At 32.2% G+C, this 24,038-nt stretch overlaps 1 protein-coding gene across 3 annotated transcripts in view; it reads left to right on the top strand.

Annotated features, from left to right (window-relative positions):
- The window catches only part of LOC145269031 (ARF GTPase-activating protein GIT2-like), a 428,028-nt gene that overhangs the window by 171,352 nt on the left and 232,638 nt on the right, over positions 1-24,038 (top strand). For 2 of the 3 annotated variants that reach the window (XM_080124621.1, XM_080124620.1), the window contains exons 5-9: positions 200-299; positions 2,407-2,493; positions 6,722-6,852; positions 14,121-14,215; positions 17,285-17,366. In XM_080124621.1, coding sequence (XP_079980747.1) covers positions 200-299; positions 2,407-2,493; positions 6,722-6,852; positions 14,121-14,215; positions 17,285-17,366 — 495 coding nt within the window. The remainder of the gene's footprint in view (positions 1-199; positions 300-2,406; positions 2,494-6,721; positions 6,853-14,120; positions 14,216-17,284; positions 17,367-24,038) is intronic. The other variant, XM_080124622.1, reaches the window with a different exon arrangement.

Raw genomic sequence — 24,038 nt, 5'->3', positions numbered from 1 at the left:
GTTTTTTTCAATGATTTTTTTTTTCTTTCAATGATTTTTTTTTTCTTTCAATGATTTTTTTTTTCTTTCAATGATTTTTTTTTTCTTTCAATTTTTTTTTTCTATCAATTTTTTGTTTCAATTTTTTTTTGTTTCAATTGTTTTTTTTTTTTCTTTCTTTCAATAAGGTTGATTGAATATTATATCTTTTCTCTTTCAGCCCCAACAAAGATCATTATATCAGGACAAAATATCAGTTTTTATCCTTTGTCAATCAGGGCAAAGACGGTGACGTATCAACCGTTGAAGACCTTAGTAAAGTAAGTATGAGTTTAAAATATATGATTTTATCACCATATGCAGGGTACGATAATAGAGCCGTACATTTTATAGGCTGACTATAAAAACTAGGGTTCTTGCTCAGAATTTCCCCTGTATTAAAAAGCAGAATAAAGAAAAATATGCACGATGTATCTTTTTGCTAAAGATGTGACTTTGCTAGCCTGTCTTTTCTATAAATACTATTATGGCATGTGTTCTTTAGAATTAGTTGATCTTCTTCCTTTGTTTCAGCTCATTTGATTTGCTAGTCTAGTGGTCTTCATTAATTTGCTGTTTTGATGCCTATTCCAGTTGTTTCTTTCTGGGAGTTGCAGGCTAATGGGGCTCTCTTCTTACTGACTGTGGCCTTGGTTCTGTGAAAAAACAAAAAATATCATATTTCAAAAATCTCATTTGGTAGGATGCTCCATCCCCAGCTAGGAGAAAATGATAAAAAAAAAAAAAAAAAAAAAATGAGATGAATTAGATCGCTTGGAAAAATGAACAATTTCTCTCTTCCTCTCTCTCCAATGATATAAGTGCTGCCCAGAAAGTTTTTTTTTTTTTTTTTTGCTAGTCTTGTATATAAAATAAAATCGATTATTTCTCATTGTACTTTTGTTATTAATATTTTTTTTTTTTTTTTTATATACAAACTATAAACATGTTTTACAGGAAATATTGGTTCATGTTACAAATAGAAATTTTTTTAAAATTGATTTTGTCAATGTTTATATTTAATCCTGATCAATATTTTATTTATTTTTTTTTTATTAATCATAAATAAAGAAAGTCGGGGGTTCTCACCCTCACAATCAGAAGTCCTAATACTGTCACCCAAATCATCGGGTACTAATTTAATAATAGAGAGTTATTTTAATATTGTTATTTAGTTAAAAGTATAACAAAATAAAAAAAAGTAAATAAGAACAACAAATAAATGTAATCTTCACAAAAAAATTTAACAAAGAAAAACAAAAAAAATATATGTCAGAGTTTTTGTATTTTATTTAAAAAAAAAAAAATGGTGCTTTTACACTATTAGGACACGGTTTTATATAGTTATAGTTTTATATAAATGGAGTTTTCAGATAAAAAACGATTTCTACTGATTTTTTTTTTTCAATTCTAATAAATTACAATGGTAGCTTCCAAATAATGTAGTCGAAATTACCTGAATATTACTGAATTATTAAAAAAATAACTTTAATCGCCTTAGCAGGTGAAAAAGTGCAGCCATCTTGTTTAAAACGAAACGGAAAATTACCTCCCTTTTGAACTCTCCTGTGTCTTACGATCGTTGTCTTCAAATTCTATTTTTATTTTCTTAAATAAATAATTTTGTAACTTGTCAATTTTGTAATTTTGTCAATTTTTTAATTTTGTAACTTGTCAATTTTTGTAATTTTGTAATAATTTTGTAACTTGTCAATTTTGTAATTTTTGGATATAATTATCTTAAAAATACGAGGAATACGTAGATACCATTGTTTTCATGTGAAATTCAGTTTTACGATTTCTGAAATTTTGTTCCGATAGTGTAGAAGCGCCAAAATTTTTTTTTTTTTTTTTTTTTACTTAAGATGAAGTCAGAAAGGGAGAGAGATGGATGAACGTATTAAAACAATGTCAGAGTGCACGAAGTATTTTAATTCTTCATATAAAAAGATAGTCTGTAAATTTTTTTTAATGTATTTAATTTTTAGTTTGAGAAACATTTTAAAACGAGTTATTTTTTTGTTAACAGGTTTTATAGAGGATTCTTTCGGCTGCATTTATACTTTCTTTATAAACTAGCCCGGGTGTTCGGCGTTGCCTGGGTGTTTGGAGTTGTGTGTTAAGCCAAAAAAAAATTATAGTAGGCAGGCTCCAACCCATGACGTGAAGGCAGGAAAGAAAGTGGAGGTGTGTGTGTAAGGGTGTTGGTTAAGCAAAAAAAAAAAATATATATATATATAGTTGGCAGGCTCGAACCCGTGACGTGAAGGCGGGAAAGAAAGTGGAGGTGTGTGTAAGCAAAAATTTAAAAAAAAAAAAAAAAAAAAAAAAAAAATTGTCTTTATTTAAAAAAATTTGTAAATCATTGTTTTATTTTTTTTATTTTAGCAATTACACTCAAGCGTTCGTACAAGTAATTTGGAAACATGTCTGCGGTTACTCTCAAAAGGTGCCGATCCGAACTACTTCAATCCAGTAAGTTTTCTTGTTGTTTTGAATATATTTGCATACGTTATTAATGACTGAATTGATTTTGCGAATCTTTTTAGTTTTACGTTTCTGAATTTTTTACATGAGAATTCCTCATTTCTATTATTTGGATTCTTCAATCTACTGTTTTCATCTTGAGCGTTATTCACGCAGTTTCTTTCAAGTGTACGAGGTGCGTTCAGTAAGTTTCCAGACTTTTTGTACAGGCATTTAAAATTGTCATAGACTCTTGAAAATTCAGTATGTTATTGCTATACAGTTTATGAGATGATTGACCAATTTTTATGATTTCAGGTTCAAATGAACAGCTACAGCAGGAATTGGAATACGCCCTACTAAAGCTTGATAGTCACAGCTGGTGAATTCCAAAAATGCAATCCGGACATAAAGACACTTTAGAAGAACGATATGCAATAAAATAAGACAGTTCCTCACCCTTTCTATAGTACAGACTTCACTCCCTATGACTTTTGGTTATTCCCTAAGCTCAAGGAAAACCTTAAAGGCTGGCGCTGTATATACCGCGCTGTGTTATAAGAAATTTCCAGGTTGGTATCTGGAGGTGCATTTAATTCATTCGGGAGAGATGAACCCCTAGTCTTAGTTAAGATATGCATCTAGGAGAAGGTAACTCTGATGACGTCGGCAGCAGGATGTTGGATGGCCATGGAGGAGGATGAATCTCTAGCAGATCAACGGTTCTATCGTATTAAGAATTACGTTATTCGACATTGCACTTTAGAGAACCTATGGTTGATTTTATGTAATTATTTTATATAAAATTGCCAATGCAAAAGTCAAGTATCATGCTTCAATTGTGCTCTAAACGGAAATATTTATTTTGAATGCACCCCTGGGCTTTTTTCATTTTAAACTTTAATTCAAGGCCTTATATAAAAAATTATTTCATAAAGTCAACAGTAGGTTCTTTATAGTGCAATGTAGATTCCAATGTATTGCGGACTGCCATTGTGGAGAAGCATGTGAAGTTTCATCCTGGTGCACCAGGATGGGTTCCTGACTAGAGCAGGCAATCAATCGATTTGATTGAAAAATGGGCGATTTCACCGATTTTGATTACAATTGGTTGGTCCTCATTCAATCCAGAACAACATTGGGTTTCCCTGCTAGTAAAAAATAAATACATAATTTTTTTTTTTTTCTATCTTATATAGTCTTATATTTCTTACTCACTTGGAGTTCTGTAACATGGTCATTACACCTGAACTGTGTTCATTACAGTGTAAATCTTTCTTGGACCCCACACGCTGTCCGGTACTGTCGAAACAAAAATGAATACTCAGCTTTTTTTACTCTCTCGCCTGGTGTACATTTTTCTTCTCTGACCTCATGTTTGATCCTGGATATGACCTTTAATTGCCATTGCTCCTAGGTCCACTCTGACCCCGGGGTGGTAGTATCTGAAAAGGGTTGATATGCTGTAAAACAAAACAAACCAACCAACCTCATGCCAGTCGTAGCCAGCCGTTTCTTACCTTCAACTTTAGACGTCCATTTTCTTTGACGTCAACTTTGGTTCTCTGACCACATGGTGCATTTCTTCTCCTTTTTTCCCCTTTTTCTTTGCGCCTTTTCCGGTTGCTGCTGCTCTCTTCGCAAACTAGCCATCCTTTGCTGCTGCTGCTGCTATTTTCCCGCACACTTATATGCACTTTGTTATTGTTCTTGCATTAGTGGTTACGAGTGGTCTTCACAGGTAAAAATCTCATTTTCTTTGGAGCTGAAGTTACAAGGAGTCTCTCTGGGTTAAAAAATAGCCTGTTGGACTGATTCAAGCTCTGAAGTATTTCCCGCACGTTGGACACCTGTGGGATAATTAGGGCTATGACAACAGCATATTCTTTTCATTGTTTTAACTTTCAAGTGTGTATCCGATCTTATATGCTTCTATATAGTGATGTGGTTATCGGGTGATTAACCGTGTCTGTGTCGGATATATACTCAAGAGTCAATGATAAGAATATGCTGTTGTCATAGCCCTAGTGATAATTTTGTCATGTTCTTCGTTGCGTGAAGATTCAGCAATCGTAGTCCGTTTGTCTTTGGTTAATTTTTTCCATGAGTTATACTTCCGCTAGCCATTTAAAATATATTTTTGTATATCAACTGGTGGTTTTCTCTGAAATTTGAGTCTCTTCAATATTTTATTACCCAGCGCTTTACATTGCGAGTGAAACAGTCGCATTTGCAAGTGAATTTTTTCCAGGTGGTGACTAGAAATAATAAAACCATTATCTTTTAGCGATTGTGTTTCTTTTTTCACTGACAGTCTTCCAAAGCTCACTACCAAGTAAAAAATCTTTTCAACTTTTTTTTTTTTTTTTTTAATAAAACGAACAAAGTTAAATTATTTAAACAATGTTTAATAGAACAATATACTTTTTTTTTTTTTTTTTTTTTTAATGAAGACTGTTTAAAAAATATCTGAAGAAATTAGAATATTTATACCTTCTAGAAGAAATTAGAATATTTATACCTTCAAGAAGAAATTAGAATATTTATACGTTCAAGAAGAAATTAGAATATTTATACGTTCAAGTATCAACATAAAATTTGTTGTATATTTAGAATTACACTTATTAAAAAAAAAAAAAAAAAAAAAAAAAAAAAAAATAGAACAGAAAAATCTTTATAATGTACATACTCGCCAGATAACTAAGATGTCATATTCTAAAAATCCTGTGGGTTTGGCTAGTCATTTTTCTATTTGGCTAGTAAGCGAAAATATTTAGTTGTCAAAGGTCAACTTAAAGATAAATTTGTCTATAGAGCCCTGCCACCAACACGACGCACCAATCTTTACCTGCGACGTCTGCAACTGTCAATGTAAGTCAACCTGATAGGTCGTGAACTGTTATCTAAGCTTCAGCTTCTTTCCCACCGACGAAATATTGCATCCCTCTGCCTGTTCTACAAGTATTTTAATGGTGAATGCTCTGACGAACTGCAAGCACTTGTGCCCCCACGACATAAATATCCCCAACAAACCCGACAGGAAGCTAAATCCCACCCCTTCACAGTAGAGTTCCCTAGATGTAAGAGCTTTCTACTCCAGTAGTTTCTTCCCCAGAACCGCTAGACTTTGGAATTCCATTCCGGGCCCTTGCTTCCCCAACTGCACTGACGTGCAGAAGTTCAAGTGTAACGTGAACCGACATCTTGCTGCCCAACTCCCTACATAGTATCCCAGTAGCTTATGTCCCTGATAGTAGCCCCTTACACCAAAGTGGCAATGTGCCTTGTTTGAGGCATAAAATAAAAAAAAATATATATATATATATATATATATATATATATATATATATAATGATAAGCTTATTCAGCCATAAAAGACTGTGTTCAACCACCTCTACAGACTATAGTTCTTTTTAGATTGACGGATGCCAACAAGTGAGCCATGAAAACTGGCTGTTCAAGGTCTGAAACTATGGAAAGACTGAGAAAGTAAAACACCATTCAGATCTTGACTGGAAGAAGAATGTTGGGTAACAGGGCTCTATGGAAAAATATCTTTAGTTGACCTTTGACAATTAAATATTTTCGCTTACTAGCCAAATAGAAAAATTACTAGCCAAACAGAAAAATTACTAGCCAAACCTACATGATTTTTAGAATATGACATCTTCATTCTGTGATGAGTATGTACATAAAGATTTTTCTTTTTTTTTTTTTTTTTAATACGTGTAATTCTAAATATACAACAAATTTTATGTTGATACTTGAAGGTATAAACATTCTAATTTCTTCAGATGTTTTGTTAAACAGCCTTCGTTAAAAAAAAAAAAAGTATATTGTTTTAGTATACTTTTATTTTTTAAATAATTTAACTTTGTACGTTTTATAAAAATAAAAAATAAAAAAGTTGAAGAGATATTTTTCACTCGGTAGTAATCATTGCAAGATTGTCAGTGAAAAGAAATACAATCGCCAAAAGATAAACGTTTCATTATTTCTAGTCACCACTTTAAAAAAATCACTCGCAAATGCAACTATTTCACTCACAATGTAGAGCCCTGATATATATAATTTTGTTTTGATATATGTTTTGTTGACTGGCCTTCCTGAATAGTCTTTCGGACTCTTCTGTTCTTGTTAATGTTGATATCAAAGATTTCTGAAACTAAAATGTCTTTTATTTAAGCAAGAATTTTTTTTTTTTTTTTTTTAAACTTTTATACTGTGTTGTTTTTAGGAAAAAAACAATTGTCCGTTACATGTGGCGGCCGCAGGTGGGCAATCGTCTCAGGTGGAACTGTTGGTGGTCTATGGTGCCGACCCTGGCTGTGTCGATGCTAATGGTAAAACCCCCATTGATTATGCTAGGTAAGTACATTTTTCGCCAATAATTGGAGTTTCTAATGAATAATTTCCAAAAAAAAAAAAAATTGTTTTATCCCAAACAAGTCATATTGCCACTAAGACGTAAAAGACTACTATAATTTGTAGGCGCATCCTAATTGGGGAGTTGTGCAGCAAGATGTTTGTTTACATTACATTTATCAGGCTCACAAAGAAGTTCTTGCGGTTTTTAACTTTTAAATTCAGATAAGCATATCTCGGCATAAAAATTTATTGATTGAAGTAAGCATTATCAGAATTAATACACTTTTGTTGAACATTAATTAATCTCCTGTATCGCTGAATAGTTTTACTTGCATGAACAAACAATGTTATTAAAGGAATCATCGGTTGTTTACTATGAAACACTATTTCAGGGATATATATATCTAGAAGTGTAAGCCATGTTTAGTTTCAGAACAGTTTCCGATGGTTCATAGTTCTACACAAGTCCTGAGAGGTGATTGGTTTGCAATAGACAACAATTTCCGATGGTTCGTAGTTCTACACAAGTCCAGATAGGTGACTGGTTTGCAGTAGACGGAACAGTTTCCAATGGTTCGTAGTTCTACACAAGTCCTGATAGGTGACTGGTTTGCAAGAGACAGGAGAATTTCCGATGGTTCGTAGCTCTACAAAAGTCCTGAGAGGTGACTGGTTTGCAGTAGACAGTTCTCGAGTTGGAATCCACAGAAAGGTTTAACATTTATGGAGCAATTCTGGTTTCTGATTGGTTGGTAGCAGAACGTGAATTAATTTGATTTGTCAGTTCCTAGCAGCATCGTTTATAAATAGAATCTCTCGACTGTGCGGAATCATACCCCATTATACGAAAAATATTGTAACATCCTCCCTATTTTTTATAATGGGGGAAGTCCTCTATGTTTATTCTGCTTAAAAATAAAAATATATTTTTATAGTCAATTATACATAACAAAAATTAGAAATCATTTGGATCTTATAATTTTAACATGTAAAAAGACGCCATCTTTGTGTTCAAATGTCAAACAGATATATATGTGTATTGTCACGACCCGGTTAATGGATGACCGAATTGATTGGCCATCAGATCGAGACACATAAATTTATTTTATTTGATATCCAATGGCTCATCATTATCTTCGGTTAATCGTCGGATGTCGGATCAACCAGCGAAATATATCATTAAGGGGAATGGAACAACAGAGCAATGAATGACGAAACAAACACTCAATCAAAGTTTAAAATTCAATAAAGACTTTTATATACAAAAAGGAAGAAGAAGCCACGATAAAAAGAATGAGTGAGATAGACGTATCTTTGGAATGTTTGCCAGATGTATGCGACATGCAATTACAATATAATATGTAGAAAAGTTTGTGGATAAGAAAAGATATTGGCATGAGATAGGCCAAACTTAGCTGTTTTGTCCGTTAGGGTAAAAACGGATCATAAGTTCGCAAACACGATAACCAAAAAAAACAAAAACAAAAGGTGAGATGGCGAAAGTCTATCTTTTCCTCGAATCATAATTCCAAAGAAGAATAAATGTTGAGTTCAATCGGCAATACGATCGTATTTGAATAATAATCAGCAATTCAATTAATTCAAATCTCAATCTTCGATGAGGTTCGATTCTCGGAGATAATGTTTACACACCGGGCTATGCCGCTTTCTTTACGCCAACTGCCGTATATCTTCCTATTTTCAAGTCCCCTCGTGTTCAGCTTTCCTGCCTCAAATGTTCGCTGTCTGGTTGCCATGACAACGTATTTCCGTTCGTTACGGCGATTGTCACACCCAACCTCTGCCCCACTTCCCCCAGCTAAGTGACTGCCACGACATATCTTCACAGAGAGAGGAGGTTGTCTGGCTGATTAGGTCTTAGGAAGAGAGAGAGAGATAGCGAGATATATAGAGAGTAAGTATTAACGTCAGATAGATAGAGAGGTAGAGAGATTGAATGTTCGCTTTGCTCTGACGTCACAGTATAGAGGAAAAAAAAGAAAAATGGAACATTTTTACCGTAAAAGGGGATGGGTTTTTGAAAAAGAAGCCATTTCTTAAATTTGATTATGCAGTTTTGTAAAAAAAGAAAAAAAAGAAAACGCATACATATAAATAAATATACATAAAAATAAGCATACATGTAATATGTACCCGTTTAAAAGGAGGTTTGTTTTTTTTTTTAGTTAAAACAATGAAAAAAAAAAAAAAGGACATTTTTGAAAAATAAAACTAATGTACACAAAAAAAAGTCAATTGTAATTTATGCACGCCTTAAAATAAACATGCAAAAAGTATTTGTCAAAAAGGAAATTTACAAAGAAAAGGTTTTCAAAAAGTGATTTTTAAAAAAAATTTTCTTTTTTTTTTTTATTTCAGTAAAAGTATTAGTTATGCATTAGTAGATTAAAGTGTTAATGCAAAAAAAAATGGATGCAGTTTAACGTCTTTGCCCAGGACTTTTTTTTTTATATAGAAGTTTATATACATACAGTCGAATCCCCCAACAATATTTTTATTGATATCATTTTCGACCGGTGTAGAGTGTTTCTTGCACTCTCCCATTCCAAATTTTAATAGTATTTTGTTGATGTATCTCGATTGATAAGTTCTTTGCTTTGAGTAAATTCTATCCCCAAAAACCAGGATATTTTGCCAAGATCGGTCATTTTGAATCTTTTACTTAATTTGTTCTTATCATCATCATCATGGATACTCTTGTCTCCGTAATTTTTATTGTTTTCATTTGTTTTAATAATTTGAGGAAATATAATTTCATCCTCTTTATATAATGGGGTTTCATCTTTAAAATTATACGTGTCTGTGAATATATATGCCATATTTCATTAAATAGACGTTTTTTGTCTATTAATTCTATTTTTGATCCTTCCCAACTTCCGAATAACAGTCTTCACTTCTGGCGGGAACTGGCTGATGTAATCACTATATTTATCATAAGTCCGAGTATGTTTCAATCCTTCAGGATTCATCGTCAGAGATAAATTTAAAAAAAACTTTATAAATTGTTCGAAACCAGTTAGATTAATTTATCCCTGACGATGAATCCTGAAGGATTGGAAAGTACTCGGACTTATGATAAATATAGTGATTGCATCAGCTAGTTCCTGTCAGAAGCAAAGACTGTTATTCGAAAGTCGGAAAGGATTGAAAATAGAATTAATAGGCAAAAAAAACGTCTATTTTATTTAATGAAATATGCTATAGAAAAAAAATGTTGCCTATATATATATATATATATATATATATATATATATATATATATATATATCACAGATTAGAGATCAATTGAATAAGTGAATTACCCAATCAGATATTACATTGAGGTAATACTTTCAGGATGATCCTAGCCAAAAAGCTAAAGTTCAATATTTAAAAGAAATAGAGCAATATATAAATTTAATGATTAAAGTTAAATTCTGTAAATCCAAATATACACACATATATTCGAGTTAAGAATTTATTGTTTGAAACAAGGAATATATAGAGAAAAATTATGTTTATTTCCTTAATCCATGGATTTTCAATAATGGCTCATATCATCAGAGGAAATAAAATGTAATTAGCAAAATGTTCAGCTATGAATAAACAAGTATTTTGCTCATCAGCACATATATTGAAAATGTTATTTGAATGGTGAATATATCTTTATTTACAGAATTTAACTTTAATCATTAAACTTATATATATATATTTGTAAATATTAAAAACATCTAATATATATATATATATATATATATATATTTGTAAATATTAAAAACATCTAATATATATATATATATATATATATATATATATATATATATTGCAATTTGTAAATATTAAATAGATCTAATATATATATATATATATATATATTTGCAATTTGTAAATATTAAAAAGATCTAATATATATATCTATCTATATATATATATATATTTGCAGTTTGTAAATATTAAAAATGTGATTTTGTAATTTTTTAAAACTTTTTCAAGGTGAGGTTCTTCATTATAGGGCCCTGTCGGTAGGGCATTAGAATACACCGACTGCCCCCTCCCCTGCAGAGGGTAAAAGTCCCTCAATGGGGGTCCTGGATATGACCTTAAACTATATCCAGTGGTGAGGCTCCAGCTTGTGGGCTTTGGGGAGTGTGGAGCCACCCTTTAATTACCATTGCTCCCAGGTCCACTCTGACCCGGAGTGGTAGTACCTGTTAGGGTCCCAACTATGGGTTAAATAGAAACCGACGTGAAAACAACAAATATATTCTATTAAAAATTTTTTCTTCAAAATCTTTGGATTCGGTATTAAATAACCCGAAAAGGGTTGATATGCCGTAAAACAAAAACAACCAACCAACCTTCTTCATTATTGTAGCAAAATTTGAAAATTGATTTTCAAATGAAACCAGTGTTTTCTACTGAATTATGTCACAGTAATGAACATATCCAAAAATTATGAAAAACGATAAAGTAGAAAATTAATTATTAATGAAAACAGTTTTTGAAGACAATTAGTGAAAATTAAGTTTTGCTAAATTGGCCAAACATTTTCAGTTTTCAAACAATGTTTATCTCCTTTTCGTTGCAATTAGAACTCTCCGTTTTCACTAATTGTTTTTTGAAATTAATTCTTTATTGTATCGTTTTTCATAATTTTTAGATATTTTCATTGCCGTGACATGACAATTCAGTAGATACCATTGGTTTCACTTGAAATTTAATATTTCAATTTTCGAGTTTTGCCATGCCCACCGAGAGTAAGAAGAAGGCCTGTTAACTGAAAAATGTCTGCAGGCAATGTAGGTAAGATTTGTTAGACTGTCAGTACTATATGAGGGCCATTTGAAAAAGAGCAATAAAACATTTTTAAAAAGAAAAAGGAACACAGTTCGATTAATACTGAAACTGAACTTTATTCAATATAAAATATAAATATTATCTATGTAAAATTAAGTAATTTTAAAGCAATATACAATTTAATACTAATAAAACTGAATTATGAATTAAGACAACAAAGAATTAAAAATCATTAGTCTCATACCCCCCCCCCCACTAGGAGTCAAAAACAGTTTACAATATTAAACAACAATGATGAATAATTTTAAAAATGAAAACAAACTATATTTGTTTTCATTCTAATATACTTGACACTACTTTTGTTTGGGAGTAAAGAAAAACCTAAGTTAAAACACTGTTAGAACATTAGTAACTTATCTTGTCTTTGGTAACATTTATCTTCGGCGCAGGATCACAGTCTAGTATCTGTTCTGATACAACACTTCATTTGTTCTGTCATTGGTTAGTGGAGGAGAAATCCTCATGACTGAGACAATTTTAATTTTATTTTTGTTCCTATCCAGAGTGCCACTTCTTGGGGAGCTAGATTTTCCCACATTAAAAACCGACCTTGTGTCTAACTGTGCCCTCGTGGGGAGGCAAGTAAATAAATTTAAAAAAAAAAAAAACTTTTTGACAAATATTCTCATGTAAAAATTATTTGTTTATAATTCTAAAAAGAAACAATCAATTTTAATATATAACGTTCAGTCACCGCTAATTATCTTCATCGCTGCATGGTGAATAATTTTCAAACCGACTTTAGAAAAAAATATAGAACTTTTAAATATTTGGACATACTCAATGAAAGGTTTTATTTATTACTAGCGGGGGTACCCGGCGTTGCCCGAGTGTTTGTTTCCGGGACGGGGGGGGGGGGGGAGCTTTAAAAAATGTTATGGTAGGTAAGTAGGAAGGATCAAACCCGGAGTCATGAGTAAAAGTAGGAAAATAAAGTGCAAAAAAAAAACAAAACAAACATCTGCAACGTTAACAGTTCGGCCACCAAGAAAAGTCCATTCCAGTTGTTTAGGAAAAAAAAAAAAAACGACTACGGTAGGTCGGCGCGAACGTGAAAATATAATGTGAATTGTCCAGCACGCTAACCACTACGCCACAGAGCACTGCAGCTTAGTTTAGTGATTTTAAATAACTTCACATGAAAGAACTACGAAGCCAAACTGGTGTTCTCTTCTCAACTGTTCCTTGTGAATGATCCCCAAACGGTGTTAAGTGGTGGCAGGGGGAGGAGGAATTTATTAGAGAGAAAATATTTTACCACTTCCATTGATCTTAACCGATTTTGGCCGTGACTTCTCAGCAGAAAAAGTATAGAAATCTAAGATTATCGAGGAATTTGAGAAATAATAAGCCTATAACACACCTCAGATATTGTTCTGCCGTTTGTGCATATTATATTTGCATGAAATATCTTGATTTTTAATCCTATTAATGTCAAAATCAGACGGGAAAAAATGAGTTCATTTTATTTATATAGAGATTATAAAAACATTGTTACAATTATTCTCCTGTAAAAATTATTTGTTTATAATTTTCAAAACTAAAACAAAATTAAATTAAATTTTCAGCCTTCCTGTTAGACTTTTTCGCCTTATAAGAAAATAAACAGTTAAAAATATCAACATATTTGCTGTATTAGCAATAAATAGTATTGTTTCTTTAATTTATATTAACAATGTTATCAAACGTTATGGAAGTACTTTAATTTATATTAACAATGTTATCAAACGTTATGAAAGTACTTTAATTTATATTAACAATGTTATCAAACATTATGAAAGTACTTTAATTTATATTAACAATGTTATCAAACGTCATGAAAGTACTTTAATTTATATTAACAATGTTATCAAACGTTATGAAAGTACTTTAATTTATATTAACAATGTTATCAAACGTTATGAAAGTACTTGAATGCAGTTCTAATTAAATACACGTTTAATTATTAACAAATAATATTACTTTACTATATTTGGTTGGAATAAAATATTTCCTTCTAATGGCACGTATCCAAATTGAGACTTGCTCCTTCTCTTTAGGAAAAGAAAATATATGCACTTTGGGGCCTTTTGGATAATTTTCCCGGCAATTTGAAACAACGCAAGAATAAACCATGTTAAACAGCAAACTGAAAACTAGAAAAAACTGCTGCTTATAGCCTAGATCATATCCCTACAAGTGAATCTGATAATGACGTCACGCTGTCATGTGCATCGGCCTTCTTTACTCTCGGTAGCCATGATTTCACTACAGTAATGAAAAACAACGCAAGCTGATTCCCAACACTTTAAATAAATCCCTAATATTTTTTTTATCTTTTAAGCAAGGGAGATAATTCTGTTAGGTTTGTTGTACCTACCCTGAAGTGTTTGAATTTAATCAGTTTCTGATTTTCATTTTGTTTTGCACAGGTCTGAAGGTTTCATTGATTTAGCACAACGGCTGGTGGAATGCCAATATGAATTAACAGACAGACTAGCCTATTTTGTCTGTGGTCGCAAACCTGGTAGGTTCCCATCTTTTATTTCTCTTTTCTTTTTTTTTAAATTTTCTTTTTTTTTAAATTTTCTTTTTTTTTTAATTTTCTTTTTTTTTTAATTTTCTTTTTTTTTAATTTTCTTTTTTTTTTAATTTCCTTTTTTTTAAATTTCCTTTTTTTTTAATTTTCTTTTTTTTAATTTTCTTTTTTTTTAATTTTCTTTTTTTTAAATTTTCTTTTTTTTAAATTTTCTTTTTTTTAAATTTTCTTTTTTTTAAATTTTCTTTTTTTTAAATTTTCTTTTTTTTAAATTTTCTTTTTTTTAAATTTTCTTTTTTTTTAATTTTCTTTTTTTTTAATTTTCTTTTTTTTTAATTTTCTTTTTTTTTAATTTTCTTTTTTTTTAATTTTCTTTTTTTTTAATTTTCTTTTTTTTTTTAAATTTTCTTTTTTTTTTAAATTTTCTTTTTTTTTTAAAATTTCTTTTTTTTTTAAAATTTTCTTTTTTTTTTAAAATTTTCTTTTTTTTTTAAAATTTTCTTTTTTTTTTAAAATTTTCTTTTTTTTTTTAAATTTTCTTTTTTTTTTTAAATTTTCTTTTTTTTTTTAAATTTTCTTTTTTTTTTTAAATTTTCTTTTTTTTTTTAAATTTTCTTTTTTTTTTTAAATTTTCTTTTTTTTTTTTTTTTCAATAGTCCATAATCTCTACTATTATATAAAAGTCACTTTGTGTGTGTGTGAGTTAATCATTGGTTCCAAAACAGCTGAGCATATCTTTTGCAAATCTTACACAAAGGTAATTTATATATCTGGCAGTGTTCTTAGATATGTGGTTTTTTTTTTTGTTTTTTTTTAGAGAAATTTCTGATAAATATCAAAAATAAAAAAAAATCTGATCTTAAAATTAGTCTTCTTCTCTTATAGATAAAAAGGAATTTTTACAGGGGAATATTTAACATTACACTGGTGTAACCTTGGCTGGTCTAATGTAAAATATTCTGTAAAAATTCTTTTTTATCTTTAACAGATGAAAGACTATTTTTAAGTTCGTCAGGCTCAAATATCAACTGACATAATATTGTAAACAAACACAGACCGAATTTGATGAACGACATTATTATCATTATTATTTATTTATTTTTTTTTTTGCAAATTAGTCCACCAGGTAAATTATTCCTCGTAATATATAATATTCAGTAGAGAATTGATTTAATAATAAGACATACGCAATCTGCATAAATTAAAATATCATAATTAAGCGTATTATACACTATGTCAATAGCTGCTAGCTAACCCTCTCCAAGCACTTAACGAATAAAAACCAAATAAATAAACCGAATCATAGCCCCCCCCCCCCCCGACTCCGAACCTAAGCGAACACCCAACAGGTCAAAACATACTTAACAAAAAATCATCTCACCAACGAGGCGCCAAAAATAAAAAAGAAAAACTTAAATATTAAGACTCGAATTTTAAAGTAACCCCCCCTCCTATCCCCACATATCCCCTTCCCCCCTCCATGTATCCCTATGCTCTCAGCCACACCAGAAATGAACTTCCCAGGCCCTCCCCCACAACCACCCAAGGTCCTTAAACTCCAAAACTAAAACATTACCGACATACCAAACACCCCCTCCCACCTTTCCCCTTATTCCCTTCCTCTTTTTTCCGCTCTTCTCGCACCCCTCTCCTGACATCATTTACTCTTTCATCCCATCATAACGAACATTTCTGTAAAAGTCTAAGGATGCTACAGACAGCCAAAAAAGCAGCCGGGTAGCTGAAACAATAATGTAACTTAACAGAAAGATACGGTAATAAAAAATAAAACGTGTGTATATATATATATATATATCTTGTCTGCATAAATGAAAATATCATGTTTGATCATATTGTACAACTGGGCAATGCAGGGTGTCCAGCTAGTATATATATATATATATATATATATGTGTGTGTGTGTTTTATTTTCAACCTAAAGTATTAACTTATCATTTTGATCCTTACCATCTGACGAGGCAAGACGATCTTCAGTGTACCGACACAATTGTAATGGACTGAGTTAATACTTGAGGTTGAAAAATAAAAAAAAAATATATTCAGCTCTACTAATAATGTATTGAGCACTTTTTATCCTGTTTTGTACCACTTGTACCTATATTAAAGTTGGGATGATGAATCAGAAAAATCGGAAGATTTGGGGGAATCGGTATCAGAATCGGAAAAATTGACGCCTCTTTTCCGATGCCAAAACGATTCTTTTGTCTTTTTTTTTTTTTTTTTTTTTTTTTTTTTTGTTCGAACCAAAATCTTCCATTGCTGGTAATAATGATAAAATAATAAAATATTTATTGATTTTATCAGTAAAGCTAAAATCGATAGATCATCCCCCCCCCACACACACACACACGTGTATTTTTACGTTTAGGAAAATTTCTGCACATTTAACATTTGTTTTTACAAAAATTAGGGGAAATAACGATCTTATAGTTAAATAATTAGAGATTTATAAAGAATTGGAATCAGTAATTGTATTGGAATCGTGAAAAATATTGGAATCACTAATATATATGTGTGTGTGTGTATATATATATATATATATATATATATCTCATATTTTATAGCAGAAATAAGACCTGGAGTCTAAAGAGCAGAGTTTATTTTAATGTATTATTAATACTTTTAAAAGAAAACAGTTCCCATTGTACTGTAGATATATAAGCTCAATAGGTGTAGATATCCTAGAGCTATTTTAATATTGAGTAAAACGATTCATAATTGTGACTGAAAAATCAGTCCCAAAAGGAAAAACAAACAAAATCAATTCAAGTGTACGATCGTTTCATTTTCTTGAAATTGACAGTAAATATTGACGAACCTTTGTGAATTATTGAAAAGAAAGAAAAAAAAATGGCTGACGATAGTCTAACATTATTTAACATTAACTGGTCCCCCTTAAGTTAGGCTTGAAACCGACGGTACCAATGGTTTTCTGACCTTCTGTACAGTGTTAAATAACTAAATATTAAGCTCTTATATTGGAAATTGTTCTTTGTAATCAAGCAACGTTTTTCTCTTTTTTTTTTCTTCTCTCAGATCACCGGTGTAACCACCATTTCATCATCCCCGAGATGGCAGACAGGTTGGTAGATTTCGGTTCTGATATGGGCAGTCGACAGTAAGAATACGTTTTCTATTTTCTGTGCTTATAAATTCTAATAGAAAAACTAAAAAAAAAAAAAAAAAAAAACTACTGGCTTTTTAATCAGCACAATCCTGGAAGCAGAAGATAGAAAAGGAGAAAAAAGTACAATGGATAAAAGTGTGTGGGTCAATTAATAGGAATTTCTTTCTTTCTTTTTTTTTTATTAATCTGTTTTCTTTACCTTCTCTTGTATTATCTCTCCTGCTTGATGATTATCTTTTTATTGTCATTTTGAGTCGCAGCTCGTTTATTTGTTATCATATTTATTTTTTTGTAAAGGAAAGGCAATCTGTTCTATAGAAAAATAACGGAAAGAAATTTTACATGTTTATATATAATTATATGAATAAAAATAAAATAAAAAATACAAGCGATGGTTGACGTTATGTTATCTGAGAAGGAAAACTGAAAATTAATAAAATAGTAATCAACGTTTCGTCCCCTATTTCAGGGGACATCATCAGGATTTTGTAGGAAAAATGTAGAAGAAAATGATTACAGACCACATGCGAGTGAAAAAGGAAAAAATCCTAAGGTCCTTCCCATTCTGGGGAGAATCTATAAGTGTGCGTGTGGAAAGATTGGATTATTCTATGCATATATATATATATATATATATATATATATTAAAACGTTATTCATATACTGAAATGATTTTTTTTTTTTTTAAAATTATATGAGGAGAGACGGTTAAGGATATATAGACTGATTACCCAGGATCTGTATTCATATTTTGTTTTCTGATTATTATATTTCCTATAATAGGGTCTAAATTGTAGAAACCCTTTCTTTGCTTGATGGTGCTAGTATTTGAAATAAGTGTTGATTTTAGAAGTCTTCGTTTAGCTCTATCTATAACGAATTTGATAATTTTTGCATGATCAAACGAGTGATCATGTTCAGCACAATGGCAGAAAAGTTCATTTAAGGAATTTCCATTCTTTATGTCTCTCTCTCTGTTTTAAAATTGAAGACTTTTGCGAAATCGGCTTATGCAAAATGCTAAGTCTATTTCTATTCAACAATTTTAGTAAAGGCTTTTTTTCTTTTTTTTTTTTTCATCTATATATATAAAAGCCAAACGTCTGTGTGTATGTATGTATGTTTGTTTGTAACGCTAAAACTTTTGAAAGACGGAACCAAACTTGACAAATTTGGTATCATATCGAAGCCCCATCACCCGGATGACAAATATCGAAATTTCACGTCAAACGGACCACTAGAAGTTGGTCAACTGATCAGTTATCTTCGAGGGGGGCCCCCAAAAAACCTGTCATTATCTATATATATAAAAGAGAAATGTTTGTTTGTATGTATGTATGTTTGTTTGTAACGCTAAAACTTGAGATGAAAGATTCCTCTCCCCTAAGAATAAAACATATGTTCAACATCTGCTTTTGTTTTTTCATTGTTTATACGGTCCCGAGCAACGCCGGGTAGCCCTGCTAGTCCTTATATAAAATGAATTCTCTTTGGTCATTATAAACATTTTAAAAGTCGGATTACATAGGTGCTAAGTCTGCGATAGGTTAAAGTTAATATATTTTTTCCATCCGGAAATTTAAACTGCATTTTTTATTTTTATTTTTGTATTTTTTTTATTCAAAGCTTCTTTAGACTATATATATATATATATATATATATATATATATATATATTTAGCAAAAATGGTAATTAGTAAAACCCTAAAGAAAGTGCTCAATACTATTGCAGAGCAAATATATTTTTTTATTATCATTTTATCTCCTTAGTTAAACATGTTTCAGTTACCGAATCGTATGACTTTTTCTGGATGTTCCTTTTTCTGTTAAAGTCTGACAAAGTTACTGGGTCGTTGATATGATTCGGTAACCGAAACATGTGTAACTAAGCAGATGAAATGGTAATAAAATATATTATACTCCTATAATTTTTTTTTTGTGTGTGTATTGATATTCATATTAAAAATCCGTTTTTTCTATTAGTATTTATTTGCTTCCCCACGAAAGCAAAATGTGACACAAGGTCGTTTTTAATGTGGGGGAAAAACCATCTCCCCAAAAAAAAAGGCAAAAGGGGCACTCTGGTAGGGACCAAAAATAATAATTGTCTCAGTATAAAGGGTTTCCCCTGCATTGACCGAGACAAATTACCTTAAGAGTAGCATTAGAACAGATACTACACTTTGATCGAAGGCCAAGAACAACAGAAAGAAAGCAAGACTTTTTTCTATTTCTTTAAAAAGAAAATACAACTTTGTTATATATGGGTCATGGAATTGCATTCACTAGCGAAAGATCTAGCTAATTTGCATATTTTTTTAAACATTCATTTTAATTAATTCCCTATTGGTTTTTTTTTTTTTTTCGGTTTTCTTATGGGATGATAATCTTTAGTTAACTATTACGTGTAATTATATTCATGCAGATATTCTACATGATTTATACCTGCGTAATATTTGCGTAAAAAGGTTATAATAAACACAAACCTCTTTCTATATATATTTATGTATTCATGTATATATTTGTTTAAAAAATTTTGCCTACCAAACTCCCCTGTGAGTTTTTGGTCTACGGACATGAAACTTAATATATAGGCTATTCGAACCCATGTAAAACTTGATATTTGGGTTTTAGCTTGGGGAAAATTGGTGCAAAAGTGTCAAAATTAAAAATAAATGAAATTTGCCAGGTGAAAGTTGAACGACGGCATTACGAATATGCACGCGTAACGTAATCACTATTGGTTCATGCAGCAAACATGTCTTCATAGTTCAGGCATTAACGTCAAAGGAAAAAGTAAGCTAGACATTTTGATTTCGATTCTTGGTGGTGGCACACAAGTCATTTTTTTTTTTAATCTTTTTAAATCATTACTATATATTGGGTCCAATATAATAATAAATACGAAATATGTAGTAATAAAGTATCATATTTAAGTATATTTTATGATCGGGCAAGCTTGCTACTTTATATATCAAGGAACAAACCAAGTCACACAGTCATTAATGTTTCGTCTTTATTGTAAGACTTTTTCTGGATGTTCCTTTTTTTTTTTTCTCCATATCTCTCTGTCACGTTGGAATACTATTTCCATTATTCTCATTTTGATGTGTGAGCGTCTCAAAGAAACTAATTTCAGTTTCGGTGTTTCTGTCTTTTATGCGACTTGAGCCCCGCCAATGACTTGCAGATGCAACCACAAGCCGTACATGAAAATGCATTCAATGAAATGTCATTTGGTCTGGCAGCCAATTCTTTTCTCTTGATTCTCTGAGTTATTGTACTCTTCCTAATTCAAAATCTTTTGAGGCATTGCGACATGTCAGTCTCCATTGTTTCCTGGCAGTTTGTTCGAAAGTTGTCAATGGGATGTTAGTCGTCTGATTGTGCTTAAGCGTATCTTTGTACTTCAACAGTGGGCGGCCAACATGCCTTTTACCTGTCTGAAGCTGACTGTACAAAATTCCTGTAGACATTCTATCACTCATTCTAACTATGTGTCCGGCTCAATGTAACTGACACTGTATAAGAAAAGTTTCGATTCCACTGACATCACACTTTCCAAAGAGATCAGCATTGGTCACCTTGTCCTTCAGGGTAAATCCACATATTGTGCGAAAGCAGGGTTTGTGAAATACGTCCAGTTGCATGATATGTAAGCGGTAAGATGTCCAAGCCTCAATATCGTATAAGAGTTGTCAGAACAACAGCCCTGTACATTCTGATTTTATTTATTTATCGCGGACTATTATCCTCATCTTTCTTAGTTGTGGTTTCACAACGTTTCGGCCAACTATTCCTCTGGCTTTCGTCAGGTGGTAACCGCGATGGATAGAAACTCTGAATCTCTTGACTGTATTCACTGCAATTACTGCCTTCCATAGTTGTTGTCGTCTCACCACGTTTTGGTTTGGATAAATAAGAAGGTATGTGCCCCTTTTGTTCTGAGACAAGTAGACATAGATACTACCACCTTGATTGTGAGAAAAACTGTCTATAAAAGTTTGTGCCACATATATTCTATCATCACTCATTCTAAGTACGTGTCCGGCCCAACATAACTAACACTGCATAAAAACAAGTTTCAATTCCACTGACATCACACTTTCCAAAGAGATCAGCATTGGTCGCCTTGTCCTTCAGGGTAACTCCACATATTGTGCGAAGATAGTGTTTGTTAAATACGTCTGTTTGCATGATATGTGAGCGGTAAGATGTCCAAGGCTCAACACCGTATAAGAGAGTTGTCAGAACAACAGCCCTGTACATTCTGATTTTAGTTTCTAGCTTTATACCTGAAACGGTTCCGAAGTTTATCAAAAGCCGATGTTGCCATTGCTATACGATTTACAATTTCATCGTCAAAGGATCCATTTGAGTCCACCATGCTACCGAAGTATGTGAAATATTTGACATATTTCAAATTGTTCCCATCTATTGTAATACAATAATCAGGAAAAGAATGAATTGGAGGATTTTGTTTCACACCATTTGCTTTTGATGAGGAAGCGACTGATGAACTACTTCAGTTTTCTTAATACTTATCGTCAGTCCAAATGATTTGCTGGCTTCAGACAAATTCTTGCACTTCAGCATACGATGTACCGACCAAAGCAGCATCAGTTAATAGCATGTCATATATCATTTGGGTTCTTAGCAAAGTTTTTTACGTTAAACAATCCACCGCTGGTACAAAATTATAAGTTCACACCACCATGGAAATCACTGTATGCATGCCGAAGCATCACCGAAAAATACAACGCAAATAGAACTGGAGAGAGCACACACCATTGCATTGTACCATTTGATCCGAAGCAGAACCATGTGAGATCACAAATCCTTTCATGACGTCATGGAATGATATCATAACATTGAGCGTTGCATCTGGTATCCCAAGCTTTTTCAGTACCTTCCAAAGTGCTTCTCTGTTCACGGTGTCGAAAACTTTTGTAAAGTTGACAAAGACCATGTACCATTCACTGTTTTTCTCCCATGCTTTTTCGGCAACTTGTCAAAAAGAAAAAATCATATCTGCAGTGCCCCAGCCAGACCTAAACCCACACTGTGACTTAGGATAGACGTCACCTACCCAATCCCTTATGATTCTATTGAGAATTACACGCGCCAGGATTTTATTTGGATACAAAAAAGAGAAATTTCATAAGAATTGTCGCAATAATGCTGATTACGTTTGTTCTTTATAAAAGTTTTTTTATATCCGCATCCTTAAAATCTTGTGGAACTTGTCCATAAAACCAAATGGTTTTAAAAAGCTGATGCAGCTTTTTAACTAGTGTTTTGGCCCCCGTACTTATAAATTTTCCATGGTAAACCATCTTTCCAAGGGGCCTTACCTGAAGATAATTGCTTGACGCTGTCAACGACTTCTTCCAAAGAAGGTTCAACGGCAAGCTGTGGTAGTTCTGGGCGTCGAAAAATTGATGCAAGTGCATCCTTATCAACGGTAGAGGTTGAGTTCAGCACTGTCTTGAAATGCTCTTCCCATCACGGCAATATTTCACACTTTTCAGTTAAGTGTTGTACCGTCAGAAGCAAGCACTGGTGGAGCACCACTTTCTCTCAGACAATACATTTTCCTCAGACCATCATAAAATGCTTTGCTATCTTTCCTGTTTGCAGCTTTGTGCAATTCTGATGCCCTAGCATCCCACCAAACATTTTTCATTTGCCTTAATGCAGCCTGAACCTTAGTTGGTATTTCAAGTTTTTTCAGTACTTTCCAAAGTGCCTCTCTGTTCATTGTGTTGAAAGCTTTATTAAGGTCGACAAAGACCATGTACAATTCATTGTTTTTCTTGCATGCTTTTTCGGCCACTTAGCTAACAGAAAAAAATCCTATCCAGTGCCCTAGCCAGATCTAAACCCACACTGTGAGTTAGGATAGACATCATCTATCTGATCCCTTATGATTTTATTGTATTCAAAGACTTTTAAGGCATTGTGACATGTCTATCCATTGTTTCCTGTCAGAAGCAGTTTGTTCAAAAGTGGATCGTGGGATGTTAGTTGTTGTCAGATTGTAATTAAGCTTTTTTTTTATTTTTTTTTTTTTATTACATTTTCACCCCAAACAAGGCACATTGCCACTTTGGTGTAGGGGGCTACTATCAGGGGAAACATCTACTGGGGTACTATGTAGGGATTAGGTCAGAGAGATGTTGGTTCACGTTGCACTTGAACTTATGCATGTCAGTACAGTTGGGGAAGCAGTGACCTGGAATGGAATTTCAAAGTCTAGCAGTTCTGGGGAAGAAAACTACTGGAGTAGAAAGATCTTTTACATCTAGGGATCTCTACAGTGTGGGGGTGGGATTTTGCAGCTTGTCGGGTTTGTCGAGGGTGTTCACGTCGTGGGGGCACAAGTGCTTGCAGTTCTTCAGAGCATTCGCCATTATAATACTTGCAGAACAGGCAGAGGGATGCAACGTTTCGACGATGGGACAGAGGCTGAAGCTTAGATGCCAGTTTAGGGCCTATCAGATTTGCGACTCTCTTTTGAACCCTGTCAAGGAGCGAGAGACTAGTAGCCGATGCACCAGCCCAAATATGACAGCAATACTCCATACATGGGCGAATAGTGGCCTTATAGAGGTACAGGATACTTTTGGGTGTTAGAAGTTTTCTAGCACGGTAGAGAGAGCCC

Source organism: Euprymna scolopes, chromosome 45 (genome assembly GCF_053919585.1).
Source record: "Euprymna scolopes isolate OS-2025 chromosome 45, ASM5391958v1, whole genome shotgun sequence".
Classification (NCBI taxonomy): domain Eukaryota; kingdom Metazoa; phylum Mollusca; class Cephalopoda; order Sepiida; family Sepiolidae; genus Euprymna; species Euprymna scolopes.
This window is presented reverse-complemented; position numbering and strand designations above follow the sequence as displayed.